Source organism: Rhodnius prolixus, unplaced genomic scaffold, assembly GCF_049639745.1.
Source record: "Rhodnius prolixus isolate KJV_2025 unplaced genomic scaffold, Rpr scaffold_4, whole genome shotgun sequence".
In the NCBI taxonomy this organism is placed as follows: Eukaryota; Metazoa; Arthropoda; class Insecta; order Hemiptera; family Reduviidae; genus Rhodnius; species Rhodnius prolixus.
In genome coordinates, this window is record NW_027411614.1 from 40,983,693 (window position 1) to 41,005,709 (window position 22,017).

The 22,017-nt window shown below is 31.9% G+C and overlaps 2 protein-coding genes and 1 long non-coding RNA gene across 5 annotated transcripts in view; 2 read left to right on the forward strand and 1 right to left on the reverse strand.

The window, feature by feature from the left end:
• LOC141456308 (ubiquitin-conjugating enzyme E2Q-like protein 1) overlaps positions 1-8,696 on the forward strand; it is a 45,489-nt gene extending 36,793 nt beyond the window's left edge. For all 3 annotated transcript variants that reach the window (XM_074132208.1, XM_074132210.1, XM_074132209.1), the window contains exons 2-4: positions 2,806-3,230; positions 4,312-4,748; positions 5,933-8,696. In XM_074132208.1, coding sequence (XP_073988309.1) covers positions 2,897-3,230; positions 4,312-4,748; positions 5,933-6,064 — 903 coding nt within the window. In that variant the 5' untranslated portion in view covers positions 2,806-2,896 and the 3' untranslated portion in view covers positions 6,065-8,696. The remainder of the gene's footprint in view (positions 1-2,805; positions 3,231-4,311; positions 4,749-5,932) is intronic.
• A 4,720-nt stretch (positions 8,697-13,416) lies between these two features.
• LOC141456299 (carboxypeptidase Q-like) lies at positions 13,417-18,797 on the reverse strand. Its single transcript, XM_074132185.1, has 6 exons — positions 18,439-18,797; positions 18,216-18,366; positions 15,286-15,535; positions 14,770-15,010; positions 14,449-14,625; positions 13,417-13,760 (listed from the first exon to the last, which is right to left on the reverse strand). Exons 1-6 carry the CDS (start codon positions 18,795-18,797, stop codon positions 13,511-13,513), a joined length of 1,428 nt encoding a protein of 475 aa, XP_073988286.1. The 3' UTR covers positions 13,417-13,510.
• Positions 17,810-21,290, forward strand: LOC141456315 (uncharacterized). Its single transcript, XR_012459696.1, has 4 exons — positions 17,810-18,125; positions 18,678-20,957; positions 21,048-21,121; positions 21,191-21,290. It is a non-coding gene; the product is annotated as an uncharacterized lncRNA (long non-coding RNA).
• Positions 21,291-22,017: the final 727 nt, after the last annotated feature.

Sequence of the window (22,017 nt, forward strand, 5' to 3'; positions counted from 1 at the left end):
TTCTGTACCAAATTCAACCAAAATACAACAGCTCAGATAGGAAGGCAGTTGTATACTCACCAAAAATAAACCATCAAGTGCATTTCTGAGTCAAAATAGATCGCTTCTCCAGATTTTCCATCCATCCTGGAATCATCCGTGTAACACCTGAAGCAATTATCTGGTATCCCATCAGACGGATCACCATCGCAGGCAACCAAAAGAAAAAACATTCATTTTTGTCACTCTGTAAAAAGGTAAATCTGTTAGTAAAACCTTAAAAAATCATTCGCGAAAGATGAGATGATGACAGGTTTTTCCAATAAAGTTGCTATGGCAGCAGTCTGCGTGGTTCTGAGCCACTGGTGATCCCAAACGAACTGCACAGTGTCCACGAGCAGATGTCCAGCGAAATCACCTTAGCTAATCACTAATTAGCTGCCACCAAACTAGCAGCTGACTTATTCTAGCATTAATAACCATTCTAGTCTAAATAAAACGTGCTATTTTATCCAAGTAATATGGTCCTATTTCTATCAATTATTTATTAAGTAGGATTAAATTCTAAATTTAAAGTAAATGGCGTGACCGAAGAGTGAATATCCTTGAAGGTATTTCTGTTCTTCGAGAGGAGGTATCTGAATGAGAGGGATAAGAGGTTCAGTAGCCTGTGTAAAAGTATAAAAATGTGCAACTTAAAATGAACTATAGTTAAAAGTATTTTAACTTTGTGTAGTGTTGGTCATCAGTAGTTAACTGATAGTAAAGTAATAAATTTTTTAATGAGGCTATTAACCAGTTAAACACGTAACTTATTATAGCTCAGATAATTACTAGTAAAACCACGTTGAGGACTTTATAGTCCGTCTAATTTTCATCCGAAACTCTTAAGTACACCAACCCTATTCTTGCCTAAGTTGAGGCAGCCCACTAACTTTGCTTTTAGTGTGGGCGTGAGCGTATGTATGAGTGTCGCTGAACTTGTATGTTCAGTAAATGTGCCGTCACTTGCACTCCTCTAAATAGAGAATGGAATATGATGATTAACTGATCTGACCTGTTTTTATCATCCGGGAAGAGTGGTGAACTTTGTTTTATAAATATAGCATCGTTGATTGGTGTCGTTTTGCATGAGAGGGGTTTGTTTTAAAATTATTAATGGCTGATATTAAATACAACTATTGAATTGTTCGCTGGGTATCTTGAAGTTTATTTTTCTTCAATAATTGGGTATCTGTCAACGACATTGTGGATCCTTTAATAGATTAAATCTGTGATTCATTATGTAAAAAATCTGCTGTGAACAATAAAATAACTTCCTCTTGCCGTAGGTTATATAATAAAATTTTGTTGATACTTATTTGTTCTAAAAAGATATGTTACTTCATTATTGTATGTTTTCACTTTCACGGAATCAATTTCAGTGAAGTGGCACTTTCTTCAAAGATAGAATTTTTGCTACACATTTAAAACCGATTAATATTAATAGGTGATCATTACATTATATTGAATGACGCATTAGAAGAAAGACCAAACATCCAATAGAAGTGTTCTTAATTGAAATTTCACAAGAAAGTGTTTCAAAAAGTAATTCTAGAACTACTTTGTGCAATAATACACATTTAAAATCATAACCGAAAAAGTAAATAAATAACAATATTTTAAAAATGATCGATAAATGTAAAAATTAATGGTAAAAATGGATTCTTATTTCGGCATTTGCTGGATCCATCTAAGAGAAATAACAAATTTGAACTTTCTTTAAGTAAAACATGTGGCACAAAGTGGAGGCTGCCCATTACGGGGTGGATACACGATCAACAATCATACATACATTCAAACGCATAGACCAAAATGTGCACTTAAATAAATAAAAAAATCTAACATGTATACTCATTCACATGACTTACTCTTACTACAGTTTTTTTGCAACTCACTTATTTTCTTCATACTCCAAATTGGCAAACAAATTTAATTCTTTTTAGAAAAATAATTATACAGTTTGTAAAACTGTATATTTTAACCGAAATGGCATCTGAAGAAAGGTACATTTCTCTTCACAACTATCGTAAAATAGATTTTACTGGTAAAATTATTTAAATAAAAGTTATAGATCCATGTATAATTAATTTAAATTATTTTTTTTTTTAACTAATTTCTTAAAGTGAAAAATGAATTCAGCAAAGTTTACTTCCACAATGTTTACTTCTTGCATGGTTCCCTGGTAAAGCCTGAAATAATTTGAACTTACCAAATTTTCTGGCAGTAACTTAGCGATGAAAATAACTTAACCGGTAGTATAAATCTGGTGGTTTAGATTTCCCCGAAAGCGCTGGTTGTGACAAATATTCATAACACTATCATATTAATACACATATTAATGATAGGGGTTAAAGGAACTGCTAAAATACCGAGTTTGAAAAAAAAATTACTTGACCAGAAGTGAGAATCTCTTGAACTTAAGCTTTCTTATATCGTCTACTCAGACCGTCTGCTTTTGTTTCTTTTATCATCTATCATCTAACATTTGGTAGAGATTTGAAGTTGGATAAAATGTTTGAGAGCTACAAAAAAAGAATTTGTGTTTGTTTAAACCAAGTATTTTTTTAATTTTAAGATTTTTTCGTTTCCAAACTCACACATGGGAGGAAAAAATTTGTTACGAATGTATTATTTCCTTTACCAGTATTGGCGAAAAAGACATGATTTAATTATATTTATTAATGGTCATTGAGAACATCAACGCTGTTAGCTTATGCAAAAGCGTACTTAATTTGAATATTATGCTACATTACGCATTTTCTTCATAGACTGTATTGTTCACAGGTAAGGTTGACTGGGATTCGACCCGAAAAGAAGCGTTTGCATCATATTAGAAGCACAAGAAGTAGGAGAAATAAGAAAAAGGTGACCATGTATGCACAATAAAACTATACCCTCGAAAGGTGTTGAAAACGTAGCAAAGATGACGTCCAGAGCTAAAGAGAAAGTTGTCTCCGCTTTCAATCGTTTATTCCGTGGCAACGAGAGGCTGGACAAAGAGGCGGGTGGTGCTTCATCCAGTAAAGCACAAGGTTCACCGGCTAGACGATTGTTAAGACATGCTGGTTATCATCGTGACGCTGTAACACCGGCCGATATTAAGAGGGATGTAGCCGGAAATGCTGCTGGTGAAGCGGCTTCTGGTCAAAGTCAACAGCAGTCCACTACCACTGGAAGTTTCTTTAAAAAGAAATCTTCAGCTTCCCAAGGTAAATGTTTTTGCCTGTATTTGCATGCTTTGCTGCGATGATTCGTCAATTTTGCGATGATGATTCCGTCCGAGGCCTTTTCAATGAACTGTCGGCCTTCACATAGTATTCTCTTGTTACAGGCATCGTTGTCCATCCGAAAGTGAGCTGTAAGAGGCTCCTTGGAAGAGAAAAACTAAAGGTTTTCAGCTGGACTCGAATCCACTATTTCTGCATGCATGTCCTAACCCATTCATCCTTTCTCTTCTTCTTCTTACTATTAACATGATTATTTCAATATCGGGAACAAAGCCGTACATGTCAAAGGTCCCTCAGCATCCTCATAACAACACCAAGATCAAGGTACATTTTACCTAGGAACCAAGGATAAAAAAAAATCTAGACTAGACTTGAACAACCAAAATTTCCAGCAGTCTGTACAAATCGAATAATAACGTTAAAATATTAAACATAAGTTGCAGTGGGCCCAAGAAATACAAATTTTCTTTATGTTCGAACGTTTCCGAAACCTCCAATTTTAAACATTCACCAGAACTGTTGGAAACGTCGGATTTTTGGCTCCAGTCAAACCTTAATAAATTGCATCCTACTTATTCATCTCTTAAAATATTAAACTTAGGACAAACAGTCTAAGCATAGAGCCACGTCATCCAGTACCAACCAAAGATTTTTAACCTCATTTGGTACCTCTACCTACTGACTTGAAATAGATGCAAGAGTGTTTCCATGTATCTTCTCTGAATTACATCCTACAAAATGAACTTGGCTTGAAACCTTTCTTAGAGTACAGTGCACAGTGACGGATCCAACCCACATAGACTTCGAAAGTGCCAACTATGATTGTAAATGTAGTTAAATAGCTTTCAGTTTAAATAATTTTACTGAAAAAATTATTTTTAGGTTTTCGCAAATGAGCCATTTCGATGTTCTGTGCACTAAAAAGTCAGTAATAACCAAATTTCGATTTTGAGTTTTTTAAAAAAAAGTTAAAACCGTAATAAAAAAAGTATGAGTTCACACAAGATTGTATTATTTTAGTTTAGACGATTGTTTCAATAAGAGGTTTGGATTTATTTTATAGGTGCTTGTGCAGAACCTCCATCGCAGAAATCTGTGAGGACGCGGCGCTTAATGAAAGAATTACAAGATATAGAGAAGAGTACGCTGATGTGTCGACGCCCTAACTCTCAGACGCCTCAGCCTGCCTTCACTGTAGAACTAATTAATGACAATCTGTACGATTGGCATGTCCGGCTATATGGTATAGACGCGGAAAGTGAATTAGCCGCTGATATGCGACAACATTCAATTGAATATATTTCATTACAGCTGACATTTCCAGAAAATTTCCCATTCGCACCACCTTTCATGAGAGTAGTTTCTCCTAGAATTGAGAAAGGATTCGTTATGGAAGGTGGTGCGATCTGTATGGAATTGTTAACGCCCAGAGGATGGGCTAGCGCCTACACCGTAGAAGCTATAGTCATGCAGTTCGCTGCCAGCATAGTTAAAGGGCAGGTGAGTTAATTAAATATATTCATTAAACATGTAAATTTCCTAAGGAGAGTCTATCGGTGGATGTGGACTAACCACATTCTCAAGGATCTGAACATGCTGAGGCTATCCCAGCGTAACAACACTTATAATAACATTTATTAAAGTTTATTTATGGATCTGATAAACGAAGGTAGGCAGGTAACAATACACCTGGTCATTAAGGAATTCACTCAAATATTGGCTGGCAATCGAGCTCTAAAGAGGGCTCAACAAATATGGAGCCACTTGATTTACCCATTCCCTAAATACCTATTAAGGCAGTGATGAGGTCCTGAGATCAGGAAATAGGGTAAGAAAAGTATTAATCGTAGTGAATAGGACGTAAACGAGAACAAATTAATAAAAATAGCAAAATCTCCACGGTCTTCCCCGCTCCGTGATTGTGTCCAGCAAGACTGGGCTCGATTTTCTGCAGACGCTTCTGTTTCTGCAACTTCTGTATTGGTGTGGCAGAAAAAAAAATATATTGTAGAATTGTTTGAACGGTGAGCATTTACCTCATTTCTCCAACCTAAAGAACGTGGCACTTGATACAGTAGCTCTTTAACTACTTTATTCGGATGTAAATATCTAAGGCGTTACAGTAATAATAATAACATCAAAATTAACCAAATAAAAAGCCTGAAGAGATAAATGAAGTGAGAAACTGTTTGGTTTTAGCGAATCCACAAGCAAGCTCTAGCTTAGTAATTTACACACTTCACTCAAAGATATTGTACATTTTCAAACAGGTGGTTAGTTAATTTTAATAACTTTTCTATCGCGGAGTAATATTAGCAAAAGTAACAGAGAAACAAACTCCAAAAGTAGACATCTTATAGTAGGAGTTTGAAAAAAAAAGAGATGAGTCCGCTTGTATAAAACCAAATGGTGGTAATGTTCAAATCGGCTGAACTACGGACGATTCATAGATTCGCTGGTACCACTTTTAAATATCTTGGTATGCTGGCTGGAATGCTTCAGCAAAAAGGTTTATTCCACACAATGAATAAAGGCTTTATTAAGTAAATTGAAGTATCCCAAAGGCGAAAATATAAAATGATTTTTTCCATATTGTCGTCAAACAGTTACTTAATAAAGTAATTTGAAGTATTAGTTACCAAATTGAATTTTAATTTCAATGAAAATATTATTAAATTTTTCAGGGCCGAATATCTAAGAAGACAAAAGGTAGTAATAAAGATTTCAATCGACATTCAGCGGAAGAATCATTTAGAAGTCTAGTAAAAACGCATGATAAATATGGATGGGTTACGCCACCACTTGCTGATGGTTAAACAAAAACAAAAAATAAACTCAAATTATTAAACTGTAAATGATATAGCTTTTTCTTTTTTTTTTAATTTTACTGCAACAACTCTTAAAACTGTGTACCATCGCGTTACTTCCTAAAATAGCTGTAATTAGAATATAAATGTAATTTCTTCTATTTCAGGATGCATGTTATTATATATATTTATAATATTGAAAAAAGAAAAAGCAGAAATAAGTCATAGTTGTTCTATATAAAATACTAAAACAAAAGACTTTTTTTAAAATATAAAACACATATAATATGTGTATAATATAAAACACAAATTGTATATGTCAATAATTTGAAAAAAGAGTGCTTGACCAAGTTCTTTAGCAAGGAAAACTTTAGTGTCTTTTAAATAAAATGAAATGAAAACTTTCACTTGTTATAAATGTAAAAGTTCCTATAAAACAAACTATGACCCGAAAAAAAGTATATTAATTTATGTTTCATTTCAGGGTAAAACTAAATTTAAATATATAGGGATTAAATATATATTCAGATATTTAAGTTAAAATTTGGCTGCAGTGACCTGTCAAGAGGACTATGATGGTCCAAATGGCCGCACGAATAATCACGGAGTAAATTTGCAGCCATTCTTTGGTATGTACTCCAGCAAAGCATTCAGAATTGCCAAAGAGGATTCAGGGATGTAAAAGGCCGTAGGACCTAAGTGTAACCGACTAACTGACCACAGCGTTACATTAAATATGGATTTTCAAGTATGGACTTAACCACCTTTTTAAGTGCAACTATATCCAAGTAATACAATTCGAAAGGTTGACGGACATGGTTGAGGGATCTGCTGCGCTAGACAAGTAGGGCGATTGTATCCCAGGAAAAATCGATTTATATAGTAATGTAAAATAAATTACTGCAGTTGCAAATTCCGTTTCGCATTCGTAGTAATGCGAAACGGAATCCCATCAGAATGGATCGCAAGAATTTAAAACAAGGAAGTTTGACATAGCTAATTTGAAACGGGAAATGGAATACTTATCTAATTTAAATCTAAACTATGACTTTAAATCCTACTGATTGACAGTTCATTAGCACAAACTAATGTATTGTCAAATATTCACTAGATTCTCCCATTGTCTATTGGATCTTAGTTTGTTTTTTTTTTTTTCTTGTATTGAGATTATTATTAACAGCCATTGAAGTTTCCAAAATATATTGGTCAAACACTCAAAAAAAAAAAAAATAATAATAATAAAATAAATAAATGTATAAAAAATATAAATTTCCTCACCGCTCCAATGTTTTCTAGTTTATATTGTAAGTAAAAAAATTTGTGATAAATATATTTAAATCATTGCGCCTGGTGATTTTTTTTTTTTTAACTATTACTGTATTTGTGCCAAAGTGTGTTAGAAAAATATATTAAAACGGTTCTTTATATTGTTTTTCTTATTTTTATTGTCTGAAAATTGATAAGCAAAATAGCTTCTCAGTTAAAATTAAATAAATAATTGTATATCTAACGCCCAGAGAGAATACAAATGTGTAAGATTTTATAAATAAATGAATGTTAATGTAGCTTAGTAGAATATTTTGTATAGTTACAGGGTATATGTTTTGTTTAAAAATATATAATATATGTATATTTTAAAAAGTATTTAAAAAATATGAGAAAATGTAAAAACCCTCGTTGCTCAACGTCATCAACCCTCCCAGTAAAAAAGAAAATAGCGGATGTGATAAAAGTTTTTGATATAATCTATAGATTTGTGAAATAGGTTAGTTTTTTATTAATTGATTGCAAAAATTTTTTTTTAAAGGCAAAAATTATGTATTATAAATGTACGTCCCATGTTTTTCATTTAATTTTTTTTATACATTCAACGATAAATAAAATAAGTATAATAGTTCTTAATTGGAAAATCCACTGTTACTAAAAGAATAATTATAGATTATAATCCATACATGAATGCCCAGATAATATTATTACTTTCTTGTCGACATGTGTTTCTGATCTATTTGAAGATGTTGATGTTTTTGAAGAAATTGTTCGCCTTTTTTTTTAATATAGCTTTATTCGAGGAATAGGAGAGTATGATATGCAAAAAAAAAAAAGAAAAAAAAAAACCTTCACTTAAGATGACATGGGTAAATTTTCGAAATTGTTACTCGATTTGATAAAGGCAGACCCAATTTACCTCTCAGTCACTATTGACTATTTTCTCAACATCTAGTTGATATTTATACGGCTAGTTACCACTCCGCAAATAAGAATGCTGGGGTTGGGGTTTTCTCAGCTTTCGGTGATTTAAAGGCAGCTGCCCTTTTGCTGGCGACATGATGGCCTGCAACTTGCAATGGGATGTAAAGTGAAAAGACGTTTTTCCTTTGATTTACAGACAGTGATATTGGTCATAAGTGCTGATCCCCAATCCCTTCATCCTGATTCGAGAAAAATCATCTCAATTAATCCAGGAAGCAAAGTAAGAAGGGAAACGAAGCAGTTATCCAAAGAATATAGGGGTTACGAAATGTTAGGTGGCCTAAAAAAACAGATATGAATCAGATCATGATGCTATTCGTTATTTTATAATAACGGTGGTAATGGGCGCGGGGACCATCTTGAAGTCTGTTCTGCGCTGGAAAATGTTCGCTCTGCCTTTCAAAAACACATTTTAAAACGGCTACGGTATATTGGGTTGCTTGAAGTTGATTGGGCTATTGCTTCTGGCAAGGCGAATAACATAAATTTGAGCATCCTCTAATGTATGCTCATATCCGAATGCCTTTTTTTTTGCTGCTTCCTGAAATAATTAAAAGCAACTAATCCGACACGCTAAAATAAATAAATAATGCGTAATTCCAAATTGAAGAAATTTAAAAATTCCTCTTTTATAATAATGACGCAAATCATTAAATGATTGTTTCTTCAAATCATTTGAGCATAAATTTTATTCTCATTTGTCTGATTACCATTTCTGGGACTGTACTTTGCTGGGAAAGTAAATGTATCAATTCAAAGAAATTCGTTTTAAGAAACGAATTCAAAGAAAAATTCGTCCTTTTTTTAAAAAAATAAAGTCCCCTTAGGGTGACTGTTATATAAATAAGATATAACTTATTATTGTTAAAAGAAAATTTTGTGCAAGTCTATTTTACTTTTAAAACTAATTTATAATAAAATTCCTACGTCCAATAACGGTTGTGATGAAAAAAAATTACGTACACTTCGTTTTAGATGTTTACTTTTAAATTTATGTTTTAAATAGAAAGCGAAAAACTAAAAACAAGGATAATAATTTTAACCTACATATATATAATATATATTTGTATAAATTTGCTAAGAAGAAGTGAGAATAAATAAGTGCTTCTCTGCTTACATTACGGTCGAGATTCGTGAAATGATGAATGCGAACGTCAGAAGTTAAACGTGTTTTACAATGTAATTTATTGGTATATTAAAAAAAAATAAAAAATAAAAATAGCACCCTTAAACTAAATACAACTTAAAATAAACGACTCTGTTGATGAATATTATTATAGAAATTTAGAATTAAAAATGTCCGCAGGACAGTTGTAAAAGGTTGATCGTCAAAAAAATGCAAAAGTCGTGAAAAGTCTTCCGTTCAAAGGCTGTAACTAGGGAAGCACTACTATTATAAATGTAGCTGTTTTAAAAAAAGAATAACAGACATAAATTGAGTTATTTCAATTATCTCATAGATTAGTGGATATAATTCATGCAATTGATGTATCACAATAAAGCAAAAAATTAAAAGTATTACTTATAAAGAAAATCTATATTATAAAGATAATACACGCATGTTAATTGTTCTTCGCAATATATTGCATCTATAATTGTTTCAAACAGAATATTGTAATGTTTTTCTTTTATATTTTTTTAAAAAATGAATACAAAAATTTTAAAAAAAGAAAAAAGCTTAATGATAGTTAATTTTAGTCCTTTAAAAAATATTCAGTGTTGTGTATATACAGTCGTAAATGATTATCAAAAATAAAAAATTTTAAATTATAATTTTTTACTTTTTTAACTGATTAAAGTCATTTTCTTCTGCTGCATTAACATGCTTTTTATATTGAATTATAGTTTTGTTGCGTAACACAAAGAGATTGAATTTTAGAGAACTGCATTCAGAGCCTGAACAAGCAAGGAGCAAAGCAAATAGAAAAATTTTGAATTTAGTGAATAATTATACATTAAAGGGATTCTGTAGTCATGGAATAGTTTATACCTAAAGTATAAAATTACAGGAATTAATAACTTTTTTGCAATGACTATAATAAATAATCTGGAGCTTTTAAACTAAATTATAAACAATTTATATATATATATATATTATTTTTTTTATTTGTTTATTTATTTTGCAACTGTAATAGATACAACAAGCAAAAGGGATAAGAGTAAGGAAAGGGCGCAAATACCCGGGCACGCACATATATGCACTTACATACACGTGCGCGCGCATGCATGTGCGCCAAGAGGCGTGAGTGAAGTGAACGACGACCATCCAGTGATGGAAGCCGTTAGTTCGCCACGTTGGCGAGCTTACACAGCAACCATCCTAGGAGGTCGGCGTTATATCGAGATGGTCGCGTGGCCACCGTCGCTTTAGTCTGCGCTGTGGATTTGAAGGTAGTGTTGTTGTAGACATGTTGTGGATAAGAAGGTTGTAATGACAGTGTAGATTTGAGTGGAGTTTTGTGTAGCGAGATTGTGCTATTTCAGAAACGAGAGGAATATTTAGATCAGAGTGTATAGTATGATTGGAGACGTAGAAGGGAGCGTTATCTATTGTTCTTAGAATTTTTGATTGTAAGGTTTGAAGTCTGTTGATGTTCGATTTTTTGGCGCTTCCGTAGAGCTGTATTCCGTACGTCCATATTGGGGCAAGTAGAGCGGTATATAGTGATCGTTTGTCGAGTAGCCTTTTCAACATTTTATACCACAGATTGAGGTCAATTCGTTTGAGTCTCGTGTGTGGGTTCCACGTCAGTCGTTTGTCAAGATGTAGACCGAGATATCGTACTTGGTTAGTAATTGGTATAGAAGTATTGTGGAAGGAGAGAGGAGGGAGAGTTTTCTTGTTTAAGGTGAATACTATGTATTTAGATTTCAATTCGTTCACTTTATATTTAAATATATTAAATTAAACATTTAAAGTAACCAAATAAATACAAATTAATAACAAGTAAAATTAAATTTTATAATTTAATATATTTTATAAATATATTTTTAAATCTTAATCCAAATACGAAAAATTCAAAATTAAGTGGGTATCTAGCAACGTTTGGGGTGCCAACAACATGCGAACTATGACGATTAAATTCAGTGATATAATTAGATTCAAATGCTTCTCTCAGTAAAATGTAACTTACATGGAATTGAAGCATCGGATTTCATAAGATATGTATTGTTAAAATTAAAAGGGTCATTATAATAGCGATCAGCTACTAGAACAGAAGTGTTTAGATATGTCAGGTTGAGGTTTGATGAAAATCTGAACTGAGAGCAAACTATCCATAAACTAAGAATTTTTGGCCAATCCAGTTTTTCCTAATTTTATTTATATTTGCCAGGGAGTCGGAAGATAATTACGTTCAAAGCAATCTTCACTAATCTTAGAATCTGTTTTAACTTGCTGGTATTTTTCTTTTTGTACTTCAGATTCTGGTTATTATTATTATTTTTATAGTCTAATTCAAGTTCTTGGTTAAAAGTAAAGCTGAATTTAGTAAAATTACTATCGGATAATGATAATTTAAGATAACGATAGACTTGTACTTCCAGTTGTGAACTCTTTAAAACATAAATTTGACGAACAATAAATGCGCCTCATCAAATGAAAATTTAAAAAAATCCATAATATGCAATAAAAAGATGTGTACTATTTTATTTTCTGCCTTTAAATGGATTTTTTTTTATCGGAACCATTAATACAATTAATTTAAAAATCTGAAAATATAAGGATGTTATAAAATTTCTATTTTGTATTCTTAAAACGTTTTTTAAGGCACTCACCTATCAGTCTTTAATGATGTTGGAACTTAGAATGTTGTTCAAAAGCAAGCAAGAGAGCCTTAGTATAGGGCAGAAAATTTCAGAGACTTAGATTATAGGATCTCTAAATAACCTTTCCCATTTGTTATCCCAACAGCAATAAATGGCGTGGCCGGACGTCACATATTAGCCGGAACATTTCTGGATTAACTCTGCCGGTTCGGCTTGAAAAAATATCCCTGATTTTTCCGGTTTGAATTTATTTGAAAACGTTTTACCCTCTTTTTTTCTACTATAATAATTCTATTATATTACACTCTAAGGTCTCTTGAGATAAAAAATTTGTATTGAATAATTTACACAATATGCTATTCTATTTGTATTGTTTCTGACTTATTTTGCATTTCATTATTGATTTTTTGTTTATCCTTTTTACGGGGCCTTTTTCCGCTTCGCATATTAATGTTATTATCGGTATTACGACCATTGTTTCTTCTTATTGGTACTGAATAGAAATTTCGAAGGTAAGTTCCTGGTACCATTAGATGTGTCCGAGAGCTCTACACCTATTATGTAAATTTATCCAGCTGTTTTTTGTTCCGTATGATGTTCAGTCGGTTCTGTGTAAGGTTCTTATGCAGTTAAGTCTGCGAACACAACAGTCAACATCTTAGGTGTGGGAGCATTTTTAAATGAACTGCTTTGGAGGCGAACTTCCTTCACTGGAACTCTGTCAAAATCTAGGATTTATTTGACTTCTGGGACTAAAGGGGGTACTTCAGACACTCGTCTGGTATCAGTAGGAAAGCACTCGAGATCTTAATTATAGCAAGGCACAGTTATGACTGTCCAGAGTATGTTCTGGATTAAAAAAAAAAAATGTACTGCCTGTCTTAGGGCAGTGTTTTATCTTTACAACCATGACTATCCATTATCGTACAGAAAGCTGTAACAAGCTCCTGAAAAAAGAAAATCTAAAAGCCTTCAGGAGATCTCTGCGTGTGAATCTAATGAGCAAATCCTTCCCTCTATTTTTTATTTTAAGAACGACAAAAATCTAAGGTTATTGGCGCCCGGATATTTTTTCAGTGCTCTACCGTTCTTCGGAAAATATTTTCTCGTTACAGACAACACTGCCTATCACCGAACGGTGAGATGTAAGAAACTCCAAGGAAAAGAAAATGTAAGGGCCAGCAGCTGGATTCGCCCGAATGGATACCTGATCCTTCCAATAGTCTGTTCCAAACTCCTATGTCAAGTGACTTTCTCAGTATTATTACAATTATTATATTATTGTTATTAGTATTACAAGTATTATTTTAATAATGGTCTATTTGTGATTGAATCAAAGAAAATCTGTGAATAATTCTGTGTTTACATTTTTTTTAATAATAACAATACAATATTAGAGTATTATCCCAATAATTATATAAATAAATTTAAAGCAAATTATCGGGGCAACATAATAGACATATCAGCAAGAATATAAGCGACTGAAGCCCAAAGAGCCGTACATTTATCTAATACATCAGGGTTTTCAACAGCCATAGTATCACCATCAGAATGGTGAAACCAAAAGTAACGTTCATTGGCATTTTTCAATGATGCCAACGGTATGCCATCATTCGCCCAAACCATAATGTCTGAGCCTACATCATCAGATAGTACCAACTGATTTGTGCCCAGTGGTTCAAGTAACCTGAAATAGAGTTTATAAACCAATTTATTAATAAAATAATTACAAATAAATTATTTTGAACAGTAATCAAGTTTTTCTTTTTATTCTCAACCGAATCTGGGTTATCAACTAAGTTTTTAAAACGTTTCTTATTTTAAAAAAGTAAAGTAATCGCCTACTTTTTCAGGAAGGGCTTAACGTCCAACTACCAATTAGGCGTCGTGGTCAAGGGGGGAATCACATACTTTACTATTAACATTATTTCCTAGGATAGTCTTGGTTTTCGAAAAAAAAAACGACAATTTTTGGTAAAGTTGACCGCACCTCAATATTCCCAAAATCATTATTTCCTACAAAAAAAAAACTAGCTAAACGCGGCATTCGAACTGGAGATCTCCGCTACAAAACCACGCTTCATAACCACTTTATTTTCTCACAATCTCCACCATGTTTCTTATCAATTACCCTTTGCATTAGTTTATAAAAAGTTCTAAACATTTAAGCAATTAATCTACTTTCTGGTGTTTTTCGGATACTATGTTAAAAAAGTCTTCAAAAATTAATAAAGTAGAGGGAAAAAAGAGACTTTTGTCACACCCTCTAAAAGTTATTTAACAATTATCACCTCAATTTAGAAAAAATATTAATTAATAAAAAATGAAAAAAATTGAATGTAATTATCAGAATCAATAAACGGAAGGTTATTTACTTAAGTATTTCCTGGATAATGCACTTGGCCTTTGCAGTCCCCTTAAATGTAAGCCCTTGAGGCATGAATGTTCCTTCATCACTCTCCATTAAAATAACAATATCGGACTTATTATGAGCAGCTCTAAAAGCAAAAGCACCAATCAATCCTTCTTCTTCCCCTGACCATAGAACAGCCCTGAAATTAATGGCAAGAAAGATTTTAGAAAATAATAATTATGATAATTTATTTATAAGGAACAGGTACACTACATCCACAGACTTGGCCTCAGTTCATTGAATTATTAAGTGATAATAATATGTGTATCAACACGTTACTTACCTAACTGTTCGTTTAGGCCTTAATCCCAGTTTTTTCAGAACTACTGTAGAATACCAAGATATGAAAGCACCTGCACCATCGTCCATAGCGCCCTGGCCAACATCCCAAGAATCTAGATGTCCAGAAATAAGTACAAACTTTTCAGGGTCCTTACTTCCACTTACCTCTACCACAGTGTTACGTGATTGCACAGATGGTAATGTGTGAGCTTCCATGTAAAGTTTTATTTCAATTTCTATACCTGAAGAAAGTAAACAGTGATCACTTTACCCTTCATTTAATTAAATAATAATAATTTAGAAAATGACCATCATAATTTAAAATTCAAACAGTAGTCCTTATATTTTCTCTTTCTAGGAGCTTCCTACAGTTCACTGCCCGGTGATGGACAGTGTTGTCTGTAGCGACCAGGACACTATCCGGAGACCGTCAGTGCACTGGAAAAAGCTACAGGTGCCAATGACCTTAGATATCGATGCGCTTAAAAAAAACAAAATAAAAAAAACAAAAAAGTACCTCTTCGGTGCATTCTTAACAACCACTGAGCATCTTCAACTGTTATTGCAGCGGTTGGTATTTTCTTGACTTTTTCAGAATAATCTTGCCAGCCGGTGTGCGGACTGTTGATAGAAAATGGAGTTATAGATCTAACCAACGAAGCTACAGCTCCAACTTCAGCAGCTCGAACAGCTGCGTATTGGCGATACACTACTGATTTACCATAGCTGACATATGTTTCCGCAAAAACCACAATCTTCCCTTTTGCCTGAAATGTATGAATATATTTATTTTTACTTTGACAGTTAACACTCTTGCACTACTTCAACATCGGCAAACTCAGCTTGTGACGATGCTGCAAGAGATAGTCCAGATGCAGAGCATATTATCTGTAACTGCGGAATGAAGATGATCAGAAAGGCAATATTTTTGACCAAAAAGAGAGAATTGGCCTACTAACTAATTCGGATCATAGGAAGTTATTTTTAAATTTTGTTTCATTATTAGATTTTGTTTTCTATTTCATTGTTCATTTTATAAAGGTGTATTGATTATATTTGTTAAATTGTATGTGTGTTTCAATAATTAATCATCATATAGGAATTTATTTTTGCGAATCTGTTTGTATTAATTTGTTTCATGTATTCATGCATGCATTGTTACATTGTTATATTTAAAAGTAAGCAAAAGCTGAAATAAACAATCCATCTTCTTGATTACTTTAAAGAGAAAAATTGGGGATAAAAACACCAAGGAATGTGTCAATTGAAGACAATATCAATCCTTGTTGATATTGTTTACAAGATAAAACAAAATGATGCATATGGCTATCTTTAATAAGGTAAGGATTAGGCTATCTATTCATAAAGTATTCTACATTATACCTAGTGTAATACTGTTATTGAATTATATTTCTTCTTTAGGTTTGCTTTCGATCATAAATCAATGCCAAACTAATTATCTAAACTCAAAGATACTTGTAGTAGAATAATAATAGATATAAGTAGTTCATAATACAAAAAACAATACGTTTATGTCAAATAAATAAAAAAAGTTAAATACAGATACGCCTAGAAAGTGATATTATTCAACCATACTAGTGTTGTTTTTGCCAACAAACGAAGCGTAAAAAAACTATTGAACATGCACGTTATATTAGTAAGAACAGAAGTAAAAGAGAATATTATAAAACAAAATAGTTTAGCAAGGCCCATAATGTTTAAGTTACAAAATACTTTAAACAAGGTGTTTCTAAAAAGTAATCTGATCGCTAAATATATTATTATTTTAACAATGACTACCTACAGTATATCTTTCTTTCTTAGTCGATTGCCTCTTCTACCTATGGTAGAGAGTAATATTTTAATTTTCAAGAATTTGAGGGATTGGTCCACAGTTCCTTAGCGTAGTGGCGGTGATCCCAACTTTAGGCCTCTACGCCTGCCTTTGAAGTTCTCATAAAAAAATCGTCTCCTAGGGAAGGTAGCTCTAAGTGGTATTGCATACTATTTATGCCTTTTGAGTTGTATTTATTATGTAAAAAAAGTGAATGTGCGTATACTGTTCTGGTGAATTGCATGGTGTATTGTTATGTCCCTTGCTGCTGCATACAACAGACATCCCTTGCAGTATGTTATACCCAGGGCCAGATTTTCCTATAGGCTAACTAGGCTTCAGCCTAGGGCCTCAAGCTCAAGAGGGGCCTACATTCAAATTGCTAGCAAAACTAAGATTACACTATTCTAAAAACAGTACCAATAACCATGTTTCATACCAAAACAGTACCATGTTTCATTTAACATATTGATATATATCACAGTAATGATGTATTTTATTATCTCTCATGTAATTTACAAACTTAAAAATGGGAGTGAAAGGGCCTCATAAGTGGAATAGCCTAGAGCCTCTTTTCATCTAAATCCGGTTATAACAAAAACAAATCTCAAATCTATGCACATTGCACCTCGCAAGTACAGTCTACACACTGAATTTACATATTTCATGTATAATAAAATTTAATTAAATAATCTCATCAAAAGAAAGTGGTAAATACACCTGAGTTTTTTAAATTATTTGAAACAATATTTTTTTGATAAGAATAAAGAAATTGATTTCGAAAATATAGATTAGTAAGTAAAGTTATAAGTATACAAGTAAAGTTATGCCATCGTGCAGATATTCTAATCTGGGTTTTCTGAGATTTCCGTTTTAAGCTTGTCCGAGCCGAAAAAGTCGTTTTTAAAAATTTGCCTATGTTTTCCAGCTGCCGGCGATTGTACGAATGCGGTTAGCGTAGCTAATAAATTGAAAAATGCATAAAGGTGTAAATTTATATTTCGACTCGCTGCCACCATGGAACGTGGACAAAGTATTCAAACTGAACGGCTTCTTTATTGAATCGATTTTTAAGTTATTTGGGATTTAATCAAAAACTTTTTGCAGTAGAAATAGTTTGTTAAATGAGGTTCTAGATAAAATAAAACATTACAAATATGTAAATCACCAATTGTGTATACAAACTTGTTCAAATAACCAAAATTTTAAAACGAAATTCTTGTTTCTCAAAATATATCAATTTAAAAACACAAAAAATCTAAGGTAAAGTTAAGAGCTGATTACTAGAAAGTTTTAAACCAAAATTTGACAAATCTTTTTTTTGCAATTTTTCAAATATTGGAAGTTTCCAAATTTGAAAATAATTATGGACTGCTTAGTACCAACATAAATAAAATTGCTCTACCATGTGAATTCAAAGTAGAAGTAAAAGTTCCTCCTTATCTATCTATGGTCATAATGGCGTTTCAACAATGTCGAATCGGTGTTGAGTATTTACATATTACTCCTTATGAAGTAGCAAGGTAATCAAATTTCAATTTAATTTTTTTTATGTAAATATTAATGTAATGTTAGATATGTTTAATTTTTGTTTTAATTAAAAATAGTTTTACCTCCATAGATCTGTTTTTCAATTCCTCAAAGGATTCAACAACCATAACAGGAGCAGTTATACCTTCTTTTGGAGTAGCAACACTTCCACCTAGTCCCATGATATTGAGCGTAAAGTGTCTCGGCTTAAGTAGTATCGCTTCTTCTTTTCCTCTATATCCAAAACAAGCTTTATCCATTGCTTTTGAGTTTCTATATGCTATAAAAAGTTTTTAAAAAACTTACCTAACCCAGTGTGGTACTGTGACCGGTTCTCCATGAATCCGGTCAAGATTATAATGGGAAGATCTTTGAAGCATATAATCTATTGCATTTTCAAGATTCTCTGATCCGGATATTCTTGAGCCAAATTTATCAATAAACGTTGCTAATTCCTCCCAAGTTTGTCCCTTAAACTTTCCTTGTGTAACTGTCTTAACAATTTTGTTTACAATTGGTTGATAACCTCTTATTTCTGATTTCAGACTTAATGAAAGATCATCACAGTTACCTAACTGAAGCGCATTACTTTCATACAATAACGCACATTGCAGTTCATTAAAAGTAAAAAATAAAAATAAATTTAACTTAAATTTTTGGAACATCTTGCAGTAAATGCACTGATACTGTAGAAGCAAGTATTTATAAACAGTGTTCACATTACATTTTTATACGGAAGGAGATTGCTCTAATAACTGATGGGTTATAAGGCAGGGGATTACAAATGATTGATTTAAGATTTTTAAAGTGATAATTTTACAAATAGCAAAAAAATTCATGTGGATATTTTAACGAATGAACTTTGATCTTCTTATCTTGTACTTTTCACGTCCGAATCGTGTCGGATAAAACTCAACCGATTCAAAAGTAATAAATTGATTTAGAATGCATCATTCTTGAAGGAAATCAAACAAAGATTTAAACATCAGGAAATAAGGAATTCTTTTTTTCAGTGTTTAATAAAAATAAGAATCTCTCTCAAATAAAATAGGTACTGTTTATACATTTTTTTTTTTTTTTTTTTTTATTTTAACCTCCAAGATTTCCATTGCTTTTGTATGGGCTTCATAAATAACAAAGCACCAGTAGTTTGTATCAATTGTGCTGTTTTTTTTTAAATTCTCTAGGAATTAAACTTAGAAGCGATACATTATATGTATATTTCTGAAGTGATGAGGCAAATTAAACAACTGTCACTAATAATTTTCTAGAAGTTTTCTAAAATCTTATAAATTCTGTTTTAAAGATTTACTTAATTAAAATAACATTAATTTTTTACTAATAATCATTGTAAATATCAAGTTGTTTTTAATAAATGATATTACGAAAAGGAAATGGATGTTTAAACCAGAATAATTTAATGATAGTGTTTCCTTGAGGGGGGGGATTAAATCTATTAATTTCACTTATATTAACATATTATTTTAATAATAAAACTTTGCATTCCTACATACCATACTTTTTTATTGCTCTCGTACAAAACATCCTTTTACTTTTTAAATTTTATTCTAGTACGATAAATAGTTACTTGCCCAACACGCATTCCAAATTTTTGTGACTGAACATTTTAGTAGCTCTAATAAATGCTGTGGACCTATGAAATTGTTGAAATAATAGTTATTGCTTTACTAAATAAAATAATAGATAACATCGAGTAATTTGTAAGAAACAATTATTGATAAAAATCACTGTAAGAACCTAAAAACTTCCTAGTTTCAAATGTGACACCTCACCAAATAATTGAATGCCAGCATCACAAAATAATTGAAAAAAGTACTATAAAACTTTTGTTTTCAAAATTTGCAGCAAGATAGCTTTTCCATCAAGGAACTAAATCTGATGTTTTCTAAAATGCTCACTAGACTAAGCCGCGGAAGGTATAATAATATTTTCCAAGATTATAGAACCTGGAAATTAATATATACTAAGTATTAATATATTTATATAATAAATAAAGAACCTGAAGTTTTAATTACTAAGATTTGCTGGAACCTGTGGCCTTTTAACATTTTTCAAGGTGTTGGATATTCGTGCCATTTTTTCCCTTTCGATTCTTACTTTTGTTAGTTGTTTATCACAAAACCATATAGTACAAATAATTGAAATTGAGCGATTTACCTTTTTTTGTATATGATCTTTATTTTGTTTCCCATTTGCACTGTTTTGTTTATAATTATGCTTTCCATCTCCTGGCAAAAAAAAAAAATGCATGTTACCAGCATTTAAAATGTCGCACTTTCGTGCTCTCATAGCTCTCTCATAGCAACTTCAAACTATTAGTAAGTAATTTGCTAAACTTCATGGCTTTTCCTAATTTTAGTGTTCTAGGAAACTCATGTTCGAAAGTCTAGCACAACTCTAAAAGTGAAGTATTTTGCTTAATATTTCAGATAAAAATGCCCCTCTCCTAGCTATTAATTCGATTTCTTTATATAAACACCTCATTTAATCAGCAATTTTAGTAAAACTATTTTGTTTTTTCAGTTATGTTTATTGTAATCTAAATTGGAAATATGTGTTTAAAAATTTATTTATTTTAAAATGAATAAAAAAAATCGAAACTACATAAATGACATATCGATTTCAACTCTTTTAAACTAAGTAACATAAATAACACTATGCAGTTGGGTGAATTGTTACCCCAGACTCCAGAGTCCAGACACAGATTCCAGCAAAAGAGTCAATATCTAACTAAAGTTTGTCATCTAAACTCCCGCGTTGCACCGCCAATAAATGATTGGTACTTTCGTCTTATAAAGTAGATAGTAAGATTTGTTTTGACTGCTAATGATACATTGTAGTTTTATTATTTTCATAATAATTAATGTTTTATGAGATTTTTTAAAATATTTCAGATGAGGTCGGTTATCGTTGGGCCAGAGTTAGAGTTAAGTGTTGCCTTTGAGAGAGTAAAGCTTGTTTTAAGGAGGTAAAAATAACATAAATCGTTTTTCAAATGCCCTGCTACTTTTTTAAAATATTGTATGTACTTTTGCAGTTGTTCGTTCTTTCTACCTACGATAAGATTTGTGAAGCTAAGTAGATCCTCGAACTGTGTATCTCCAACAATTACTTAAATAAATCTTGCATCTGATGTTTTTAGTATTTTTCTTATTGACTCCCAACTAACTAAAGGTACTAACTGAGCTTTGAATTAAGGATGGATTGTTTGGGCCTTAAGCTGAAAATGTGTTAATAAAATTAAATGCAGTTTCTTATGTACACCTATTTGGAAATTTAAAAAAAAACTAGTGAAACCCATCAGTTTTGAGCGTTAGTAGTTACTCATTTATTAAGGTAAATTAGAATTTTTACTGAGTGACTATTGATCTTAACATAACGAATTTGATGTAATCGTATATTATAAGGTACTGATACTATACGAGGCATTAAGAAATTGAGATAATAGTAAATTATAAGGTATTAGTACTTTAGAGGGGTATCCAACTCCCCAGCCCTTTTTTACCATTTTTTCAAAATTGTTTCATATGCAACATCTATCTAAAAATTGGGCTACAATTTACGTGGAATAGAATCTTGAATTCGTCAGTTAATTTTTTTAAGAGTATTGTCCTTAAGCTATAATTATTAAGTTGTATCGGAACAACTTATGAATTATTTTGGAAGGAGATTTAGTATTTATTACGTAGGTAAGCTATAGATCTTAACATTAAAAGTCTACTTTTCCAGCTAGGAGCTTTTTCGCACCTTGCAATTCTCAACTGCAGTATGGGTAGCGAGATTCCAGCCTTTGAGAATATCTTAATATGTACTGCATTACCTTTTCTGAACATGACTCTTCATATCGGTGAACGTGACGCTTTA

Excerpts from the sequence above, each read along its gene's own strand:
- LOC141456299 (XM_074132185.1), bottom strand. The coding sequence starts at position 18,797 with ATGTTCCAAAAATTTAAGTTAAATTTATTTTTATTTTTTACTTTTAAT. Across the intron at positions 15,536-18,215 it reads TGAAAAACAGATCTATGGAG|GCAAAAGGGAAGATTGTGGT; the intron begins GTAAAACTATTT and ends CATACATTTCAG. Across the intron at positions 14,626-14,769 it reads AGGCCTAAACGAACAGTTAG|GGCTGTTCTATGGTCAGGGG; the intron begins GTAAGTAACGTG and ends CATTAATTTCAG.